This window comes from Magnolia sinica, chromosome 6 (genome assembly GCF_029962835.1).
Source record: "Magnolia sinica isolate HGM2019 chromosome 6, MsV1, whole genome shotgun sequence".
NCBI lineage: Eukaryota > Viridiplantae > Streptophyta > Magnoliopsida > Magnoliales > Magnoliaceae > Magnolia > Magnolia sinica.
In genome coordinates, this window is record NC_080578.1 from 87,219,465 (window position 1) to 87,242,967 (window position 23,503).

At 40.5% G+C, this 23,503-nt stretch overlaps 2 protein-coding genes across 5 annotated transcripts in view; one reads left to right on the forward strand and one right to left on the reverse strand.

Annotated features, from left to right (window-relative positions):
* The window catches only part of LOC131249016 (uncharacterized), a 127,383-nt gene that overhangs the window by 77,782 nt on the left and 26,098 nt on the right, over positions 1 to 23,503 (forward strand). Inside the window, exon 6 of one of the 2 annotated variants that reach the window (XR_009172620.1) lies at positions 1,043 to 1,306. The exons of the other annotated variant lie outside the window; for it this stretch is intronic. The gene's annotated coding sequence lies outside the window, so the exon portion shown is untranslated. Of the gene's footprint in view, positions 1 to 1,042; positions 1,307 to 23,503 lie in introns of those variants that run through there. 2 annotated transcript variants of the gene reach the window in all.
* LOC131249015 (pentatricopeptide repeat-containing protein At1g63080, mitochondrial-like) lies at positions 5,691 to 17,370 on the reverse strand. Of its 3 annotated transcripts, none has more exons than XM_058249576.1 (5): positions 15,391 to 17,214; positions 8,406 to 8,550; positions 8,195 to 8,316; positions 7,556 to 8,078; positions 5,691 to 6,026 (listed from the first exon to the last, which is right to left on the reverse strand). In XM_058249576.1, exon 1 carries the CDS (start codon positions 17,212 to 17,214, stop codon positions 16,066 to 16,068), a length of 1,149 nt encoding a protein of 382 aa, XP_058105559.1. In that variant the 3' UTR covers positions 5,691 to 6,026; positions 7,556 to 8,078; positions 8,195 to 8,316; positions 8,406 to 8,550; positions 15,391 to 16,065. The 3 variants fall into 3 exon arrangements, 2 of the variants coding, with proteins under 2 accessions (XP_058105559.1, XP_058105558.1); XM_058249575.1 differs by having other exon boundaries at positions 7,239 to 8,078; XR_009172612.1 differs by lacking the exon at positions 5,691 to 6,026 and having other exon boundaries at positions 6,883 to 8,078; positions 17,175 to 17,370.

Here is a 23,503-nt window from a genome sequence, read left to right on the forward strand (position 1 = left end):
GTTAGCCTCGGGAAGGTTTCAACGGCGTGTGCCTCATATCCAGACGTTAGCTGGCAAAAGCCTGGCATAGCTTTTAATTCTCAAACATATAACGATGCATAGAACTTATGCAGATGGTTCGCAGCACTGCCCTAAGAGTCAGGCCCATCCAGATCATGTGGGTCACTATTTAAATTTAGAAGGTTAAGTTGTTAATTTCTATAGCGTGGCCCACATAAATAACAAGGTGGACCCTACACAAGTATAAGGCTTTGAATAAGCAAGTGAATAGATGAATAGAAAAGTTGAATATTGGATGAATGACTTTAAAAAAAAAAAAAAAAAAAAAAAAAAAAGAAGCTAAAATCAAATAGAATATCATACATACCAGTAAAAATTTGACAAGACTGATTATAGAATAAAAAAAAACAAAAAAAAAAATCAGCTTTCTTTCAAGTGCTTCACCGGCATCTCAAATAGAGAGACTGGTTATACGTGTCTTTCCTCCAACCATCGGATTATACATTGGCCATGAAAAACATGTGAGCAAGGCATACGCAATATCCCAACCCCTCCCAAGAATTCATCTTGATATATAACACACTTACTAGCATCGGATTCTAAGCCCATCCCCTCCAATGCTTCAATGGAAGATCCTGATACAGGGACCACAGGGGACCACGTCAAAATCCTAGCCATTGAATCTGCATCTCCATCATCTTGCACCAACAACATTGTCACAATATTAATCTCCATGGCCATATGTAACTCCTTACAAGCTTTCATGGCCCGCTCTGCCATATCACTAGCACCAATGGCCAAGTTCTGTGCAGAGAATTCACAGGCCATAGGATGAACATTGAAGTACGACATAATATATTGGAAACGTATGGTGGATCTATTACGTTAAGAGTATCGATGAAGCTTGTCTGAGAATATCTGCATTTTCTTAGATGCCTTTGAATCCTCGATTTTGTATATGTATCCATGGGAGGTGGCCGTGAGCTGCTGGACTGCTCGTTCAAGGTGATTTTGATGAGGAGAGAAGGTTCTTTGTTTTCAGGCACTCGTTCAAGAGAGGCACGCATGATGAACTGAGCAGCGGCTCTGGGTATTGGCGTTGGAGAGAAGCTTCCCCACCCAATGACATGGCTGCTTCTGTAGTGAGAGAAAGAAAAGAAGAGAAGGAAAAAAAGATGTGAGAAGTGTTTGAAGATTAGCTGATAGATGAGTTGTTATATTGAATTATTTATATAAACAAAGAAGCTGAAGTTTGTAATTCGTAACTTCATTCTTCAGATAATGGTATTTAGAAGGTTTGCATATAGCAACTTTGGACGCAGCTTCAGTGGATAAGATCCACCAACCTGCATGTTGGGCCCACTGTGATATATGTGTCTTATATCTACACCGTCCATCCGTTTCATATGCTTATTTTAGGTTTGATCCAAAAAATGCAGGAGATTCTAAAATATCAGGTGGACCACAACACAAGAAACATGGGTGATTGAACACTTACCATTAAAACCTACTATAATGTTTATTTGCCTTTCAATGATATAATCTGGTTCACATGCATTTTTGCCACGTGGCCCCTCTCTAATAAGGCTGGGAACATGCCCTGTAAAATTAATATGAGGAAAGTTTGATACTCTGATAGTGATGGCTGATGATACACAGGTACCAAGGGCTTTCACACATGGATATGCAACTTGAATTGACACGTTCAAAATATGATTTCTTAATGGTCTAATTGGTGTCTATTTAATTATTTGTTTAAATGAAAAATGGGAACGGCTTAACAGAATAATGAAATGCCATTGGATCACAGGACATGATCAACAACCTAAGATGAAAATACTTAGGCCTCACAGTGATGTTTATGGGCTCATATACCTGAGGTTATGATTAACACATCCAGTGGGCCACACCGCCTAAAGCAGTAGGTAGGTGATTGCCACCGGGATGAAAGGATCACAACAAATATCATCCTGATCCAAATCTTCTGTGACCCTAATAAGGTTTCAATGTTGAACGTCCCATCTCTCGCTGTTTCTTCTTGTGGGGTCCACTTAATCTTCGATCTGTTTCCGTTTTGGAATCTCATTGTAACATGAGTCGGTGAAACTGATGAATGGAGTGGATTTCACCCAGACATTGAGATGGGCCTCACGGAACTTTTGCGTTACGGGAACTCCCGTACCAGGTGTTACAGTGTCACTTGGATGTTGCTCTTTCTGGCACGCTGGCATATGCAGCTGTTGCCGTATGAATGTTTCAACGGTGGTAATTGAATTATCACTGTTTCCTCTCGTGTGCCTCACTTGAGTTTCTGAAGCCCAAGTGCCCATGGAAAATTGAATGAAATAGTATCTGAAGCCCAAGAAAGAATACTCTAGACGATTAGATGCAGGAGGACAATAATCAGAGCCCAGTGTGGAAGTTCGTAGGGTGGTTGAGACATTCTCAGATGATCTTCACTATTCCTTGCAAGCAGAGACATCTAAAAGCCGTATTGCAAAGATGATTTCTCACTTAAACATTCATCGAGACTGTGTTGAATCAGTGGCCTTGAATATTAATTATATAGCAAAGAAAGCCCATGCAGCAGGAAAGGAGATGGTACAGATTGTAGCTGAGTTTGAGATTTTAGAGATTTTAGAATTGATTGAAGAAGAAGAAGAAGAAGAAGGAGAAGAGACACTGGCTAGGACGCTAAGAGAATCAATGGACTTGGCTTTTGAAAGGAGGGATAGTGCAGTCCCAGCATTAAGATCTTCAGTTGAAGCCTTGAAGAGGATGAGTTTCAACAAAGGAGAGTCAGACGAGATCAAGTGTACAATTTGTCTGAATGAATTCTCTACAGGGAAGGAGGTCATGTGTATGCCATGCTCACATATTTTTTTATAGTGAATGCATAATTCAATGGTTGGAGATGCCCCCTCAACAGTTTGAAGAGAATTGATATTTTTCTTTATTCTTTACATCTATAGATAAGCATGCAGGAATTGTCTTTGAAAATCGACTCTACGGAAAATCAGATGAAGGAATGCCTGTGGTTTTGCAAAGAGTGAGTCTTCAAAAATGGATTATTAAAAAAGCAATTCTTTTAAGTTGTGGAATGGGCTCATTGTACAGGTGTTTTGAAAGATTTTTTATTTTTTATTTTTTGGTTATATTTTTTTCACTATTTTTTTAAAGAAAGCTTTTATCAATAAAATGGTTCTGTTTTTAGATTTATCTGATTATATCAGTCTGATCAGATAGACTACATTTGTGTGAGATGGGGTTATATAGTCCAAGCTCAGCCCAAAGTTGCTTGATCTTTTATTTTGTTTTAGTAAAGCAACCGAGCAATACTCTCAGTAGGCTCAGCCCTAAGTTTTTGGTCTTTTATACCTAAGCCTGCCCGAAATACTTAACCAGCCCATAAGCCCATAGGTTGGCCCAGCCTATTGACCGTAGGTTCCTTTGTAGAGATGGGTCACACATCCAATCCGTCCATCATGTGTGCCCCTCATTTTCTCCAAACCTTAGTATCATCCAAAAATCAGGTTGCCCAAGCAGTGCAAAAACCCATTTAAAACCTTTAAAATTACGGATGGCCTACCTCAGTTTTGAAATGCCCTGATTTGAAGTGCCCAGTCATGGTAGTGGAACCCATCTTCTGAATGGATTAGATGGTTTATAAGAAACAAAGTCGTTCCCAGAAACAAGATGGAAATTTTTAATGGTAAGAAACTCATCCAAACTCTCTCGTGTTGTGTGAACAACGTAGGTTTTGTATCAAACTGATTTTTGGTACGTAGTGAGTGAACTTGAAAGGGCAGCTTATGGACGGATTAGATGTTATAACTACAACACGGTGGGCCCCACACACTGCGGGGTAGAATAAGGTGGTTAGACAAATTTTGCAGAGGAAGCAGTGGACGTAATATTATAAGAGAATATATGGACATATGGTAGATCCATCACCAACCGTTACTGCGGTCCTCTACAACACGTGAGGCATCCACCCCGTCCATCTGGCTCCATCCTAGGTGAAATACACAACCTAGGTGCACTGATGGGTTGGGATGCCACCCATGGGTTTGCGTGGGTTCACCATGGTGAATATCATCAACAAACGTTGATGAAGCGAAAATACAAAAATCAGCCTCATCCAAATATTAGGCAGGACAAACCTTATGAACTTAAAAGTTTTAATATCAATTCCACATTACTTTGCTCATGTTAGTGTAAGATTTTCTATATGGCTGATCTTTTTTAGTATGTATAGTTGAAATAATTTTTCTCACCTGATGACGGAGTAGATTTGCCTATAATAGAGTTTGAGTTTGAGTGTTTTATGTATAAAACAGTTGTATAAAATTCGGTCCAACCAACTGATTTTTGCAGATTCGAGTTTCCAGCAAAAATCATGCCAAGTAAAGTTAACTCGGCCGAGTTTCAAGTCAAGTCAGCAAGTTTTAGAACTGTGGTTGGAAGTTATTCATTCAAACACAATAGACTGGAGAGGTTCTACATTGAGTTTTTCATCTAGTGAGCTCAACAGGTTGAGAGAAAGTTATTATCTTGTTACCTTAAAAATAAATAAATAAATAAAGCATCCGCCCGTGGAAGATGATGATTAATTGTTTAGTGATCAAAAGGATCATTTGGAAATTAGTCAAAGTTGTTAGATGTTTAATTCCATTTTGTACTCAGCAATTGCATGTAGATTCTTTCATGTTCCTTGGTACCACTAAGACTTCTTCACTATTTTCTTAATTGAGGTGGTCAGAAAAACTAGATGTTATATGCTTGGAATTTTTCTGTTAGGCTACATGGATTCTGTTGGAGGGTGCACTTTGTTATATGCATGCAGAGCTTGCTTGGAAATTTTCTGTTACGCTTCATGGATTCTGTTGGGGGCATGCAAATGCACGCTCAAATCAGAAACATCTTTGGTCTATGCATGCATTAGGAATGATGAAAGCAATACAAAACTGGCATAGATGTGAGCTGAATTGAGTCACAAAGCCCTATGCATTCGTCACGAACAGTTCATGATTGGACTCATAAGGGTGCTTGAGAAGTTGGGATCTCTCTTTGAGATCAATCTACTCCAATCGCCATTGAAGTGGGCCATGCAGAGTTCCCTAGAGCAATCAGATGGGCAGAGCAAACTGATGTGAGATTGAGTCATTTTGAATCATCTATCACTACTTATGGCTTGTTAACTAGGAGTTAGTCATTGGCAGCCACAGCAGTTCTGTTTAATTGTAAAATGATAGTAAGAATGAGTATTTTTCTTCCCCATGCTTGCACCTAATTCCACATGCTACCAGCCCAGAATATAAACCCACACCAAGGACATCGGAAAAGCTTCTTACATGAAGTTTGCAAACTGACAATGCATAAACACCTACTTTGATTAATCAAAGCTAGACAAATTGCCAATATCCAATACATGACCATACTAACATCAGAAGGCCATGAATGCACAAAAAATTGGACCAAAATCAAGTTGCTACCGGCCAGCACCGGATCTCCATCAATGAATCCGCTGCAAAATAAACCATCCAATGCAGACAGCAACAGCTAGCCACTTATGCATAGATAGACCTTCACATTGGACATCATCTGCGCTGAGCTACGACAAAAAACAATAAGAAAAGAAGAAGCAAGAAGGAGAAGAGGAAGAAAGAAACCAGCTCCAGCTGCATCAATTCGAATACAAAATGAACCCATGAATCACTGAAAGACTGTCTGTCATCTGAGCAGCCCATACAAATAGCACAAGGGGCCAGCCCATCTCATTATAACAACCAAATTCTATGAATCAATCGAAATCAGAACAGATCCTTGGGGCTGTTACTGGCCTGCAATTCTGCACTACAACTTTAAAAACCTTGGAATTCGATAGGATACTGCCCAGCAAAACCCCACTGCTCATGACAAGCAAAGTACCACGAAATTCACTCCCATGAGCTGAAGGATTGAAGGATAGAAGCCCATAGCGAACAGCAAACCAACTGGGCATATGAAGAATAGAAGAGCAACTCCTGCAAAAGGGCAATTAGAGCTCTTAATTGTCAAAATGAAGAAGCTGCAAATCATTTGATGGATCCTTGAACCAAAAGCCACATTCTATATGCATCAACACCAACTATAACACCCTGGTTCTCAAAACCCGAGGATAGTCGCTCATCGTCGAGAACCTGAGCATTCCATTATGAAGTGGACTAACATCCGTATTGATTTAAATCTCTCTGTATAAAATCAGCCAATGAGCAACACTCAAGAAATGTAAGAATAATGAAATGAATAGAAAGCTGGCTTTGATGTAAGCTAAACTGAGTGACAAAGCTGTATATATTCATCACAAACATTTCATGATTGGACTCATACGGGTCCTTGAGATGTCTAGATCTCTTCCAAATCAATCTGCTCCAATAACCATGGAAGTCGGCCATACAGAATTTTCATAGAAAAATCAAACAAGCAGAGCAAACATGTGTGAGATTGAGTTGTTTTGAATAATCTGCCACTACCTATGACTTGTTATTATTAGGAGTTGGTCACTGGCAACCACAACAGTTGGGTTTAATGGTAAAATGACCATATGCATAGGAATGAGCATTTCCGTCTCCGTGCTGGCACCTAATACCACATGCTGCCAGCGTATATGATGTATAGCGGGTCACAGACACTTTCATGGCAAAGATGGACCAAAAAAGGCCAGATCGGAGGCAGAAATGACCCGGACCGTCAGAACCTTAAAACAGTTGTATCTCACAAACCTGGATGAGTTTTTTGACATATTATATGATTTTGAGGTAAGAGAACCAACTTAAGCCAACCAACCCCTACCCACGGCGGATTTGCAAGATTCAATCGGATCGATGGTTAAAATTCCCGTTTAATTTCGTTTTTACTATAAATAGTAAGTTCTAATTCGAGTATAACTTTTGATCATTTGAGTTGTAGAAGTCCTGCCCAACATGAAAAGGGCATAGAAAAATTAGGAGAATAACGTGGTTGGTCCAAATTGGACACTTGCTATTTTTAGCCAAAAACCATGGGGTCTAGTAGGAATAGAGAATCGTCTATAGATAGCAAGTTTACTATTTATAATAAGTCACCTTTTTAGGGTGTTTGAGTTGGAGTCTAAGTCTAAAACTCTATCCTAGGTTTGACTTCTTTATTTAAAGAGTTGTAATTTCATTTTTTATCATCAATCAAGTTGTTTTGAATTTATTAGAAATTATTTCTACTTTTATCCCTTGTGAATTTGAGGAAGCTCTGTTAGGAGTCCAAAGAGCTCCATGGATTCGGAGCAGATATCCCCCGAGGAAGATGGTGATCGACCTCATCATGTCCCTCCCTGCATCAGTATATAAACCTATACCAAGGAGATCGGAAAAGCTTCTCACATGAAGTTTGCAAATTGACAATGCATAAACAAGTGGGCTACTTTTAACTACTCAAAAGTTAGACGAATTGCCCGTATCTAAGACATCACTATACCAACGTCAGAAGGCCATGAATGCACAGAAAATTGGAGAAAAATCAAGCTGCCACTGGCCTGCACCTAGTCTCCATCAATGAATCCACTGTAAAATAAACTATCCCGAGCAGACGGCAACAGCTAGCCACTAATGCATAGATTGACCATTAACATTGGACATCATCTGCATTCAACTAATAAAAAAAGAAGACAAGAAAAGAAAGAAACCAAGTAAGAAGAAGTAAGAAAGAAATCGGCTCCAACTGCATCAATTCAAAAACAAAAAGATGCTGCAACGCATGAATCACTGAAAGGGTGTCTGACATCTGAGCAGCCCATACAAATAGCACATGGGGCCATTCCATTTGATGATAACAACCAAACTCTATGAATCAATCAAAATCACAACAGATCCTTGGGGCTGTTACTGGCCTGCAATTCCGCACAACAGCTTAAAACCATGGAATTTGATATGAAACTGCCCAGCAAAACCCCACTGCTCATGACAAGCATAGCACCACCAAATTCACTCCCATGAGCTGAAGGATTGAAGGATAGAAGCCCACGGAAAACCAACTGAGCATATGAAGAATAGAAGTGCAAACTCCTGTAAAGGGCAATTAAAGCTCTTTAATTGTCAAAACAAGAACCTGTGAATCAAATATGGAGCCTTAAAACAAAAGCCACATTCTATCTTCATCAACACCAAAACTCATGACTAACATATATTCAGAACTTCGAGTAGAAAATCCAATAGCAGCAGAGGTCATCATTGTCGTCGTCGTCATCTAAGCCTTATCCCATGGCCATTCCACTCAATCAAGGGCCTGACTTTCATCATGAATCTGAAAAATAATGGCAGTAGAGAGAAACAATAAATGATAAATTCCAGCCACTATATACAATTCCAACAATTGATCACACTCAACATTACCAAGGCCATTCCACCCAACATGCATATCCCAATGCTACGTTCTTCATCATAATCTGTTGTTCAACAACATAGTCCAATATTATCAATTTATCATCATAACCATATTCACCACCACCATTGTCATAATCAACATCATGGACATCACCTTCAATAGAAAAAGGGTTTTAAAAAATATAAAAAAGGGAGATAAATTTTAGCTCAGCAAATAGAGAATCACTGAAACAAAGATGGAGAGGGAAAGATCAGAGTGACCGATTACTACCACCAGATTGTAACTTCAAACTAAACATGCAAATCAATTGTTTGTCACCTTGAAGGAGATTAACCATGCATAAACTATTTAAAACAAACAAAAATTACTGCAAACAGAAGGAGAAGAAACCCGCATGCATCAATTATGTTAATGTTGACGAATGTGGGTGTACAATTGTATAGCACACCTAGATAATAGTAATAAGGACCATAAAGCTGTACGGCCCACCTAGTCTCTTTATTTATCATGTAGCCTCTAGTCATATTTGGTACACTTACAATGCACATGTTAAATTGCAATACGTGGGAGGTATTTATGTCTCTCTTTTTTTCTTCTCTTTTTTTTTTTTCCTTGAGCTTTGATGATTTTATTGCAAAGAGGCCAAAGCCTAAAGAATTACAAGAAAAAGTAAAAAAAGAAAAAAGAAAAAGAAACTACAAAAATCTGCCCAATTTTAAGGAAACTGATCTGCCACAATAGCCTTTGGTTTGATCACCCATTCCATGTTGAACTACCCTTTACCCCCAACATGCCAAAGAAAGAGTCTATGGAACACAGCATGACCCACCGAGAACCAAACATGCCAAGAAACCCCTCCCATACTTTCTTTACAACTACACAATGAAGGAAAAGATGATTCACTGATTCCTCATCTTGGTAACACATAAGACACGTTTAGAAGAATCATTTTTCTCTTGAGCAAATTGTCGACTGTAGGCACTTTGTTACTTCCCACTAGCCAAGCTAGAGCACCCACCTTCAGAGGAGTGCCATATCTCCAAAGATTAAGCTGTGTGACTAACCCCGTTGACATTTAACCTGCAACTGATCATTTGGTGGAGAGATTTAACTAAAAACTTGCCGGACTTTTCTTCTAACAACCAGATCAAATCTCTTTGTAAGACCAAAAGGCATGCCTTGCTCAACATTTCCAACAATCTCAACAACTCCTCTACCGCTTCCTCATTTAAGTTTCTCCTGGGCTCCTTAGAAAGAATAACACCTTGCCACGGACAAGTTAACCTCTTGCAAAAGCCTTGCTAAAAGGGGGAGCAACTCCCTCAACTTTTTATCATGTAGCCAAACATCCTCTCAAAATCTACACCCTCACCATTACCCAAAGAAACCCCCACTCCTTCCCAAACATAATTTTTTAGCGAGGCCACCACTTTCCAAAGAAACAATGCCCTATACAATGATGATGCCTTAATCCACCAAGAAGCTTCTTGAAATCCATACTTTCTTTCCACCACTTCTCTCCATAGACTATCATCTTCAACACCAAACCTCCACACCCACTTACCCAATAATGCTAAATTCATCTCTCCCAAGACCCTAAGACCGGCTCCTTCTTGATCCCAAGGCTAACATACTTCATCCCACTTCAAAAGATGAAACTTATGCTTTTGTTTTGGCCCCTTCCACAAGAAATCCTGCATAATTTTTTAGAGCTTCTCCACCACCGCTTTCGGATACTTAAATAAGGACATGTAGGAGACTTGTACGTTAGACATTTCCACCTTAATTAGCATTAACCCTCCTCCCAAACACAAGTGCCTTCTCTTCGAACCTCATAACTTTCTTTCAAATCTCTCGATTACTTTATCCTATAGGAGTTTGGCCAGCTTCCCTATACAGATTGATACCCAAGATATGTAGTCAGAAATGAACCTTCCCTCAAGCTTTCCACCCCTTGTGTTTTTGAGATTCGTGCAACAAAAGTGGTCCCTAATTCCACCGCTAGTACTCCTTTTAAAAAAACCTTTACAAAATCAATCACATCCACCTTTAATAGATCCCAAAACTTTTGATAAATTGCAATCGAATAGCCGTCAGGACCAGGGGCTTTTGACTCACCAAATCCGAAATGGTTGCCTCTATTTCCTTACCTGTGAAAGCTTCCTCTAGAGACTCTGCTGCCTCCCGCAAAATAGAACCCAAAGGAAGATTATCAAATGTTGGTCTTTCCCAATCTTCCCTAGACAAAAGCTCCTTGTAAAGTTTTACTATCAATGCATATACCCTTGCTTTCCCTTCAACCCTTTCCCCCTCAACCACCACACTTTTAATTTTGTTGTTCCAAGGTCGCACACTAGCCATTTTGTTGAAGAATTTCGTATTTTTGCCTCCCACATTTAACCAAAGAGTCCTAGAATATTGTCCCCATTTGATTTCTTCCTTCCTAAGCTTGCATTGAACTTCGCCCTACAAATTTTTCTCCACGCCATTTCATCAACTGAATGTTCGCCTCCCTCTTCTTTTACTTTAAGCATCTGAATTTCTTCAAGGATTCCTCCTCCCAGTTCTCCAAAACCTCTTTTTCCAAAAAAAAAAATTATCTTTCCCTTAAGCAAATTTAATTTCTGGAAAAGAGAGACCGGCCCCACCCCAAACTGAGAAAGAAGACCCACATACTTTCACCTTATCCGAGAAACTCTACACCACTAAGGAAGCAAGCTCGAACATAAAAGGACGCAAGCCCCAATCCTCATCTTTCATCTCTAAAAAGATCGGGTAGTGATCGGATATTGGCCTAAACAGAACTCTTTGAAAAACTAAAGGAAACTTTTCAACTCAATCCGTTGAGAGCAAAAATCAATCCAGCTTCAACTTAACTGCCCTAGTCTGACCATTAGATCACGTGAATTTTACTTCGCCCATTGGTAAATCTACCTTGTCGTTATAGACTATCCATTTTGAGAAATTCCCCATGCTTCTGGTTATATGGTTGCCACTTGATTCTTGAAAAGAGAATCTCACAGCATTGAAGTCTCCACCCACCACTCATGGCGACTATTGTTTACTCTGGCATGAATTCAATTCAGCTCAGAATAATTGTCATGAGCTCAATCTATTTGGCTCGTAGACAACTGTAAAAACCCACTTAAAACCCGATAAAACCTCTTTTACTAGCAGAAATAGGGAGAAATGCCCCTCCCAACAATTCTCTTTTGACCACAACTTTGAGTTCTAGATAGTTAAAATTCTACCTATTGAACAATTTGTGTTTTACGCCACCCAACCTTTGAATTTTCCCCTACACAACAAGTCCACTATCCTCTGATCATATGATTGCAGCTTTGATTCCTGGAAGTAAAGTGTTCTGTATTTATTCTGATATGGCCATAAAGGCCGATACGTATATGTAACGACAATGACCATTACACGATACGGGGATGAAATGGGGCAATTGGCTTTTTTGGGGCTATAACGACCATTATGGGGCATAACAATCATTACCCCCATAACGGTCAAAAGATGACAACTTTTTTCTATTTAAATTCATTTTTTCAATTTTCTCATTCTAAAAATTTTATTAGATTATTCTACAGCAAATTTCCACCACTGTTACTATATTTTTTTAGGATTAAAACCATAGATTGAAGTGATTTAGGCGAATAGAAGCTTCGAGGGTCTTTTTTTTTTTTTCCTTCAAAAAACATGTTATTTATGCCTTTTTTTCATTTTCTTGTTCTATTGCTTAATTGTGGTGTAAATATTAGAGACATGTAACCATGTTCATAAATTCACCAAACAACCAGATACAACACTCTCACCAAAAGAGTAGATTGCTACGCTACCATAAACATGTTCTTTAAATAAAATAAAATAAAATAATACATATTTGGAATATTTATATTATTCCAGAACTTTTCAGGGAAAAAAATAAATTCAACCATTATGGAGGTCGTAATGGTCGTTATGCCCCCTGTATCGGCCGTTACGACCGATGCCCATATTGGTAATGGTGGTGACCGTTACGGCCATAGTTACCTATACGAAATACCTTGCCTGGAAAGCTACTATTTAAGCCTTGCATTGTTTACAATTATTCCTAATATGTGCCCTCTTTTACAGACACCTCATATGACGCACGTTCCCACTTATTATCTTCATAGAGAAATTGTGCTTGCCCTTCTCTTTGCTGAGCTCCTCTCTTTCTTCTACACCTCGTGAGAAACTATCAGATCAAACATTGCCAAACTCTCTGTCGATGCCTCTTCTTCCTCTTGCCTCTGTAGATCTAACAATGACGACAGTGTACCTTTATGAATCATCATCACTTGGTCAGAACTTTCAACTGATTGATGCTTAACGTAGACCCCATTGCACTCTCCAAACTCTATCTAATCCTCCAATAATTTCAAAATGGAAATGTTCGATTGCTCCTGAAGATATTCTCTTTCTCCTAGCAATCCAAAGTCAAAAGAAGAAGAAGAAGAAGAAGAAGAAGAAGAAGAAGAAGAAGAAGAAAGAGAAAAACCACCATATCGTTATATTAATTTCAAGCACATGCCGTCACTACTTTCCCCCATCTATGTGAAGCAAACCACACGTGTAGTTCCCAGTTGTGTTAACAAAACCACTTGACTTGCGAGACACCTTCCACACGCAATGTGAGGCCCACATTAAAAGTTCCATTCAAAACTTTGCTATGCTAAAAAGCATTTTTTGTGACATCACCACCACATGTCACCATTCTCTTCTCCTTCATTAAAACAAGAAAAGTACCCTACGCTTATTGCTCGACTTCTCGTTCAAAGCGTCTTGACCCCCCTAAAGAGAACCACACCCGTTGAAAGCTTTGGCCATGACTGACATTGGTATCATTACTACCATGCATCAATACCTCTTCCCTTTTATTCCCTCCACCTTTCTGCCCACCAATGAGGGACTTACAACACAATGATTTATCATCCATTGCTCGATATGGTGTTCCATCATCTTCCATGTTCTGATTCGCTATCAACGACGAGCTCGAGCTATCTTTCCCTACACCTATAACCAACTTCTAAGATTCCTTCTACAACTTTATGAAAATGCTATCATTTTTTACTCTATTCAAATATTTTTCGGCACCATTTGCAGTTTTTTCTTCCGCATTTAGATTATAGCAAAACGAATTTTCTCACAATATTCGAACAACAAATCAATCTCTACTACCATTTTGATACAAGCCCTGATTTTTGTGAACACTTTGTTTATCCAAAATTTGAAAGGGAGGTTCCAAATTTGGATACAGACTTTGTTTTATGATTTAAGTAAATATAAGCAAGAGGGTGGGGGACGTCCAACAGTAACTCTCTTCCTTTCCCATTCTCTTCGTTCCCTTTTCCGCTTTTTCTTCTCTCTTACATCAAACTAGATGGTATTAGAGCGGTAATCGATCAAGTTCCAATCACTTTCTTTTCCCTTACCTATCAAAAACCTTCTCTTCCTTTCCTTCATGTTCTCTTGTGCTCATAGCTTTTTAAGAAACTTAGGGTTATTTCTAGTGCACTGTCCTCTTCAATGGCTTATGTGTGAATGGTGCTGGTGATGTGTACGTGATCGTAGTTCTTTCTAGTATTTGGTTAAGGTGTATGGGCCGATTGGTGCATCCTGTATTGTGTACACATTGTGTTGGATTGTGTGGCTAAAGCATTCAAGTTTCCAGAAGCATTAGCCCTTACTTCTATAAGCATTGTACATCCATTTCTTCTGGTTTTTATTGCCTCTATTTGCAATGTATATGAAGGGTAAGCAAAAATCAGGTTTGTAAATCCATATGACTTTTTGAGGGTTCAAATATCCACTATCAAGTTAAATGGCCAGTATTCTAAATCTATACCAGTCTTAACAGCCAAGGGGAACAATAGGAGAAATTGGATGAAAAGAAGTATATATGATGAATGGATTTAGGACAATGCTCAGATCGTGATGTGCTTGTGGAATTGTATGGAAATGTCTGTTAGAAATGTTTCTAGATATGGCAAATAAAGTTTAGGATTCTCCATGAGTAGAGTTGTAAATGAGTCGAACCGAGACGAGCTTGACACAGCTCGGCTCGGCTCAGCCAGTAGCTAACCCCAGCTCAAACTCGGCTCGGCTCGTTTCTTGAGCCTAACTGGCAAGCTCGGCTTGATTCAATCAACAACTCAGACAAGTTCGAGACAAGTTCAAGCCTGTGCGACATTTTCTCAAACACGTAGAGTGCAACTTCAATTTCAAACAAAATGTAAAACAATGACAGCACTTTACAGGTATTTCATCAGACACTCAGTGAGCAACATCAAAATCAAGATACGAGGGCAATCTTATAATGTAATTTTTTTTTTTTTTTTGTAGTGATTTGTTTCGATTCCATTCCTTCCTCGCACCAACCGATCCTGCGGAGAATGTATGCACCCGAAATAACACTTCGTTGAGTCATTTCATCAACCACTCGGTGAGCAGCATCAATATCAAAATAACTAAGTCATCAAGCCGATTCAGAGTTGAGGTTCGATCTGAGTCGAGTCAAGCTCGGGCAAGCTTGAACTCAACTTGAAATTGACTCAGTCCGAATCCAAATTCGAACTAAGGCGAGTTGAGCTTTTTCGAGTTGAGTCGAGCGAGATGACTGAGCGAACTCGATTCATGTATAGCTCTATCCATGAGAGATGTATTCATAAAAAATAAAATAAAAATAAAAACATCACTCAATCCACACCAATTTTTTGAAGAGGTTTTTTACTTTCCAACAAGGAGATAAATCGCTAGGTGAATATTACTGGAAACTCAAAGGAACATAGGAGGAGTTGAATGTGTATCAACCTCTTACAAGCAAGGTATTCCCTAATGGTAACAGTGGTCAGAATAGATACTATTGTTACAATTATGGTATGGGCCGTTACAACTTGAGAGAAAGAGAGAGAGAGAGAGAGAGAGAGAGAGAGAGAGTTGATGCTGAATCGATGTTCACCAAATCACCTCTCCTTCGCCCTAGGGCACAAATTTATGAAGCATTCCCAGGTATTCTTGACCTTTTTCGTCCTCTGTGAGCAAGCCCACTAACATAGTTGCGGTGGAAGCATCCACAGAAAAATTTCTTTTAGCCACTTCCCCGAGAAGTTGCATTGCCTTGAGGGTATCATTCTTTTGTAGAAAGCCCCTAATTAAAGCATTGAAGGTGACACTGTCTGGTTGGAAATCCTTCTCTTCCATTTGAAAGAACAATCCATTAGCTTCCTCTAAAAGCCCTTCGTTACAGAGGCCATTGATTAGTGTGTTATATGTCCTAACATTATTCCCTAAGCCCTTGGTGGAGGCCCAACTGAAAAGCTCCTTCGCATATTTAAGTTCCTTAGCTTCACACATCCCATTGATAAGGACACCAATAAAATTATTATTTGGTTGAATTCCTCTAATTTGCATCTCATTAAGTAGTTTCATTGCCTCAACAGGACGCTCACTTTTACACAGCCCATCCATCAAAATGGTGTATGTGATGAGATTCGGACATTGTCCATGAGCTTTCATCTCATCGAAGAGCTCTTGTGCAGCCACAATTCTCCGTACCCGGTACAGCCCACCTATAAGAGTGTTGTAAGTAACAACATTGGGCTTCAATCCCTTGCAAGGCATTTCTCGGAAAAGCCACATAGCCTAGTCTACCATCTGCTTCTTGCAATAGCCGTTGATTAATATGGCATAAGTCACGACATTAGGCTTATGACCTTTACACACCATGTAATCAAATATCTTTAAGGCGGCATCCATTTGGCCAGTAAAACAGTAGCCATCCATCAATGCATTGTACGTGATTACATTAGGCTCCTCACCTCTCTGGGTCATCCATTCTAGTAATCCATGGGCTTCTTTAACCATTCCTTCTTTGCAAAGAGCATTCACCAGTATGTTGAAGGTTGTCACATCGGGTGAGATTCCTCGATTCGACATTTCCTCAAACAGACTCATTGCTTCTTTCCACTGCCCTAAATTGCATAGTCCATGAATTAAAGAACTATAAGTGAAAACATCCGGCAGAATCCCTTTACCAACCATTTCTGAGAAGAGGTTAAGCGCCTCCCTTGTGAGCCCATCTTTGCATAGACTGTCGATGATTGTGGTATAAACAGTAAGGTTAGGACTACATTTACCCACTCCCTTCTCCATTTTCCGAAGCAACCCAAGAGCCATTCCGTTCTTCCCCGACTTGCAAAGACCGTCAATTAGTATCCCAAACGACACCACATTATAAGGATATCCCATTTCTACCGTCTTCAGAAAGAAACTACTCGCTTCCCCAATCCGCCCTTCCATACAAAACCCCTTAATAAAAGTAGCCAGAGTCACAACGTTCGGCTCATGGCCACGTTTCAGGATGTTGCTGAGAACAGCGAAACCGGAACGGACGCCATTCAAGCGGCAGAAACAATTGAGAAGAATGCTCCAACTATAGATATCGAATGGGATCCCTAACCAATTCATCTCCCGATGAAAAGAAATCACGGTCGAATAGTGTTTCATTTTAGCAATAGTAGTTAACAGGCGATTAAAGGTCTGGATTGAAGGCAGCGGCTGCGTGCGGACCATACGATTGAAGAGGCCCGCTGCATCCTCTAACCTCACAAAAGCACCGGCTCGAATCGAATTGAATAGATCATTCACCAAATGGTTGAATTGGGTTGGAGTCGGGATCTTGTTCTCTGTGATTTTAGAATCAAGGGCAGAAATGGTAATTTCAATAGAAGCTGGAGAGGAGAGAGTTTTACCCTTTTGAGCAGCGGCAGCGGCAGCTCTTCTCGACGACATTTTTACGAAATCGAAGATTTTGTGGGTGCCAAACGACTCCTGATGAGAGAAGAAGAGGGGATGGTAGCTGTTGTGGTCCTGTGGAGTGCGGCTGCCACCCCGGAACCACTGATGTGGGTGCGACCCTGACTGTAGGACCCACTTCGATGTATGGACTCTATATCCACGCCGTCCTTATGTTTTGTAACTTTGCAGAGGAAGCAGCCGACAGAATATGATAAGAGAGTATCCAACCCGTTCATCTGGCTCTATCCTCAATTACAGGATGGGGCAGGAAATCAGTGAAATACACAACCTAGGTGCACTGATGGGTTGGGATGCCACCCATGGCTTTGTGTGGGGTCACCATGCATGTGCAATCCATTAACATGTGATGCACGTGCATGATCAGGGCCATTCGTCCATCAGTCTCTGCCTTGCATGTTAGCTAACCTAGAAAATAAGCTGATCTTCCATGTGCCCCATAAAGGGTGCGCTCCATCGGTACCAGCACCACAGTATGCTTATGGTGACACCAGGCAGATGTGGGGTCCATGTGATGTATTCACACCATCCAACTCATCTATCAGATGCATCACCTCTGAAAAAGCTTAGGACCAAAACTCAGCCTGATTTGAAACTTAGGTAGGCCACAAGAAGGTGAGTCTAGTTCTTATCTTCATTTGTTTTTATTATTTTTTCCTTTTGTTTAAATCCATTTTATCAATGTCATTGGTTCTTTTCGAACTACCTTATGTGTCCCTTAACTAGAGAAGTTGGTTCTTTGGGTAAAAAATTATGAGCTTATTTTATTTTCTTCTTACTCTATGAATTAATTCAATAGTGATTAATTATGGAAGTTTCATGCTTTCATCAGCCAACTAATCAAACGGCCTTGCCGTTTGACGTGGTCTGAATTGGTCATAGCCAGGTGTTGGACCCGAAATGTAGGTAAGTGGAGCGAAATCGGATTGCGTACTGAGTTACTCAATACGCTCTTATTGTGCTAAGTAAACTCTGTTGGGCCCATCGTGAATGCATGTGGTTTATCCACGCCGTCCATTCGTTTTTCCATATCATTTGAGGGGTTCAACCCAAAATTGATGCATATACAAAGCTCAAGTGGACCATACCACAAGAAAAAGTGGAAGTATTGATTTCCACCATTTGAAAACTTTCTAGGACCCCAGTGATGTTTATTTTTCATCCAACCTGTTCATAAGATCAGACAGACATGGATGAAGGGAAAACACAAATATCAGCTTGATCTAAAACTTCGGTTGCTCACAAGAATTTTTCAACGTAGATGTTCAATTCACACTATTTCCAGTGGTGTGGTCGACTTGAGTTTGGATATGCTCCATTTTTGGTAGAAAGCCCTAGAAGTACGTGATTAAAAAATATGGACGGAGTGGATACAATGTGTGAATGACAATGGGGCCCATAGAGTTTACTATAAGCGTACTGAGTTACTCAGTACGCAATCCGCTTCCAAGTGGAGCAGCCATTCTGAGTTGCACAACACCTTGTCTAACCTCTCCCACATAAGGGATCTCCCAGGGTGGTTGTTACTCCATGTAAAACTTGCAGCCCGTAAAACCAGCATCCAACAGCGTCACTTGGCTGATGGCTTCAACAAACTCTAACGAACTGCCCCCACTTGATGTGGACTGTCCATTGTGAGGGGCCACACTTTGATGTGAGTCATCCATCATGTGAAGCCCACTCCGTCTATTATGTGGGCCCACCTTGATGCATGCGGACCATTTATTGTGTGGGGCCTCACCTTCAATATGGATCATTCATCATGTGGGCCCACCTTTGATGTCAAATGACCATCATGTGGGCTCACCTTCAATGACCATTGTCCATCGTATGGGTCCTAGCTTTGATGTGGACTAACCATCAATGGGACCCACTTGATGTGCATGTTTCACCTTGCTAGGCCACACTTTAATGCAGGCCATCCATCATGCAAGGCCTACCTTTGATGTCAATCGTTCATTATGTGGCCCCACCTTGATGTGGACCATACATCTTGTGGGGCCCCACGTTCAATATGAGTTGTTCATCATGAGGGACCCACCTTTGATGTCCAACATCCATTATGTAGGTCCCACCTTTACTGTGGACCTTCCATCATGTAGGTCCCAACCTTCAGTATGGGCCATTCATCATGTGGGCCCACAATGTCAACCTTCCATCATGTGCTCCCACATTCAATATGCCCACCATTCATCAAGTAAGGCCTACTTTTTTTTTCTTTTCTTCTTTTTTTTTTCTTATGTGGATCATGCATCATGTGGGGCCACACTTTGATATAGGTCATCCATCATGTGGGGCTCACCTTTAATGTGACTATGCATTATGTGGGCCCACCTTTGATGTGGACCATTCATCATGTGGGCTTACCTCGAAGAGATTGTAAAGTGAAGAGAAGAGGGTAAGATGGGAACTACCTCAAAATTTTAAGGATAAACTCGTTTAAAAATTAGCGTTAAACGTTTTAGCCAAATAAGCTCCTTTTCAAAAAAAATTGGAATTAATTTGGTTACTTTGTAAACAAATAAGTTTCCTAATTAGACTTTTACTAAATAATCTAAAAGCTTTCGTTTTTCGTTATATAGAAATAAACGAATAAACTCTTATTCAAGGGATGCCAAACCAACCCTCCTTTAATCAATCCAAACTTGCCTCAGCCTCAGCCCAAGCCAAATTAATAAAACGGGCTTAAATTTTATACTCAGATCATGCGCCCTAGTATTTCGCCAAAAGTCGTCCTGAGCTGCCAAGTTCGCAAGCCCAATGAGCCATACTGGCACATTGACAACCCAGCAACAATCCTAACAATCACTTGAAAAATAGAAAGAAAAAAAAAAAGAAGAAGAAAAAAACAAAGCTTAAATCAAATAGAATATTAAATATATCAGTAAAAGTTTGATAACAATGATGACAGAAAAATCATCTCCCTTGCATGTTTTGGAGCGTCATCTCAAATCAACGGATGGGGCACACTTGGCTTTCCTCCAACCATCTGATTATACATTGACCATGAAATATATGGGAGCAAGGCATACGTAGTATGCCCATTCCTCCCAAAAATTCATCTTGACATATTACACACTTGCTACCATCAGATTCCGAAGCAATAGAAGATCTTGATTCAGGGACAACGCCCAACCCCATCTCCCCATCTAACTCAACTGACTCTGTCAAAATCCTAGCCATTGCACCTACGTCTTGTTGAGAAGTGGAACCACATCTGGGGCCGTGCACGACCGGTCGTGACCCCTGCTCGACCAGTCGTGGAGCCCGCTAGACCGATCGTGACCAATCGTGGACTGGCACGACTCGAACTCCAGCGAGCATCAGTTTTTTTGGTCCGAGGTACTCGACTGATCATGAGCCATGCATGACCGGTCGTGGGATCCGCTCGACCGGTCGTCGTTACGTAAATTCGTTTCCAAATCTGATGCGGACTACGGATTTCTGTGTCGCTGCGAAAGGGAAGTTGCCAAAACTATAAATTGGGGTCCTTATGGCTATTCTAGGGTTAAGGTGAATATTGAGAAATATTTCTAAGGTATGGGCAAGGGATTTTCTATGTTCTTCCAAGGAGAGGTTAGTATATTGTCTTGTAATCTTCGTTTGTCTTTATAGTGGAAGTTTGCATCTGTAGTTTTTTACCCTAGTTTGGAGTTTTCCACGTATATCTTGTCTTATGGTTTGTTTGGATTGCTTTAATCTGTTTCTAGTTTATATTTCTTCTTGTTTATCATTTGTGGGTGAGGCCTGAGATTGGATCTAGGCTCACTGCGTTGTTGGCGTGCTGCGCAACAACTGGTATCAAAGCTATTGGTTTACTTCTATTGGGAGCGATGATAGAAGAGGGGAAAACTAGAATTGAGAAGTTTGATGGTTCAAACTTTGCCTTCTGGAAGATGCAGATGGATGATTATCTGTATCAGAAGGACCTTTATATTCCTCTAGGAGGAAAAGAGAAGAAACTAGAAAAGATGACAGATGATGAATGGTTTTTACTGGATAGGAAGGCTTTAGGAACGATCCGACTCTCTTTATCTAAGAGCATCGCCTTCAATATATCCAAGATGAAAACTACAAAAGAATTAATGGAAGCCCTAGCCACCATGTATGAAAAGCCCTCAGCATCCAACAAGCTTCATCTTATGAAACAGCTATTCAACATGAAGATGTCAGATGGTGGGAGCGTGACTGAACATCTAAACAAGTTCAATACAGTCACGAGCCAGTTAGAATCCATTACATTGTTTTTGAGGATGAGGTCAGGGCGTTATTGATCTTATCCAGTTTGCCAGACAGTTAGGATGGTTTGGTGATTGCTGTGAACAATTCTTCAGAGTTGACAAAGCTGAAATTTGATGATGTGGTCGGTCTAATTCTCAACAAAGAATCTAGAAGAAATGCATCAGGAGTTTCAGGGGATTCAGGGAATGCTCTAAACGTTGAAGGAAGAGGAAGATCGCTGAATAAAGAAAGCAATAAACACGGGCGTTCTAAGTCAAGGAAGAAGTCCAAGGGACCGAAAGACAAAGACGGATGTTGGCATTGCGACAAGAAGGGGCATATGAAACGTGATTGCAGGGCGCTCAAGAAACAAGAAGGAAGCTCTCAAGGCGAGAAGGATTCAATGAATCTATCTGAGGAGAGTGAAACAGAGGCATTGATCTTGTCTCTTAATGCGAGGAATGAGTCTTGGGTTATAGACTCAGGTGCTTCGTTTCATGCCACTTCGTATAAGGAAGTTTTGTGTAACTATGTATCAGGTGACTTCGGGAGAGTCTACCAGGGTGATGATGAGCCGTGCAGTATTGTTGGAAAAGGAGACGTTCATATGAATCAGAAAGACGGAGCGATGTTGAAATTAAAGAATGTCAGACATGTACCTAGTTTAAGAAGGAATCTGATCTCAGTGGGACAGTTGGCCGATACCAATTATGTGACGACATTCACTAGTGATTCCTGGAAGATCACAAAAGGTGCCTTGATGATATCTTGAGGTAAAAGGGAAAGTACTTTGTACGTGACTTCAGGAACATATAGTTCACTCGCAGTCGCATCAACTGGAGTGAATGAACAGTTATGATATCAGAGGTTGGGACAGATGAGTGAGAAAATAATGAAAGTGTTATTGTCTAAAGGGAAGCTACCAGGGCTGAAGTCTATTGACTTGGAATTCTGCGAGGACTGCGTGTATGGCAAACAGAAAAGGGTAAGTTTCAAGAAGACAACGTACTCCAAAGACGCATCTGTTGGAGCTTGTATACACTGATGTGTGGGGACCGGCATAGGTATTATCTCTTGGTGGCTCACGCTATTTTGTTTCTTTTATTGATGATGCTAGTAGAAAACTGTTATAACGTCTCGAAAAAATCCGTACAAGGACCCGAGTACCACCTCAGGCAGAAATCACCCAGGACTAAAACCTTTAGAAATTAGGTTAATGTTAGCAAGTGATAAACTAGAGTGCTTATGAAATTAGCACTAATCACTTTAAATATGATCTGCAAGACCTAAACCGTGCAGTATCATTGACGCTACGTTACCCTGAAATTTAGAATCCATCCCTAAACTCGGTTGCTCTCGGGAGCACACCGAAACTCCGTATCGGACCTGGACCGCACGTCGAAAGTCCGATTATACTGAAACTATACAGATATGACCGCATTACTGGACTTGACAACCCCTTCAGAAATTAAGTCTTAATTGTGTCTAGAAATGCACAACTTGAGCCTGGAGCGAAGTATGTGAGAAACGTGAAAATATTTAGAAATAAAATCTGAATTTAAGTAATCTGAGTCGTGTCGCTTGCGAGTCAAATATAAGGATTCAGACTGTCAGAATCCGACCCAAATATACCCTTGGATCAAGAGAAATATCCCACACATGTCGGTGTACTTGTGACCTTGATCGAGTGACCGTGACCATTGAACTGAAACTGGTCCACCACGGCTGATCCACAAACCCGATCGGAACGAAAACTCAGCCTGAACTAGATCCATGGTCAGGGAGCTTAAGTTCGACCGCAGGTGGAAAAAGGGGCCACCAGAAGTGCTCCGTTGGACCGGAACAGTCCGTATTTGGATATAACCTAAGTATACCTTGGCCCTGGGGCCATTCCCATCAAACCTGGGCCTATATAAGGACCTTAAACCCTCACTCTCTCACCTCCTACGAATTTGAGAAACCTTAGGAGAGAGAGAAGAGAAAAGAGAAGGGAAAAGAGAGAAAGTGAGAGTGAGAGTTGGAGATACTTCCTGGGATCCGATCC

Coding starts and splice junctions, on each gene's coding strand:
- LOC131249015 (XM_058249576.1), bottom strand. CDS start 17,214: ATGTCGTCGAGAAGAGCTGCCGCTGCCGCTGCTCAAAAGGGTAAAACT.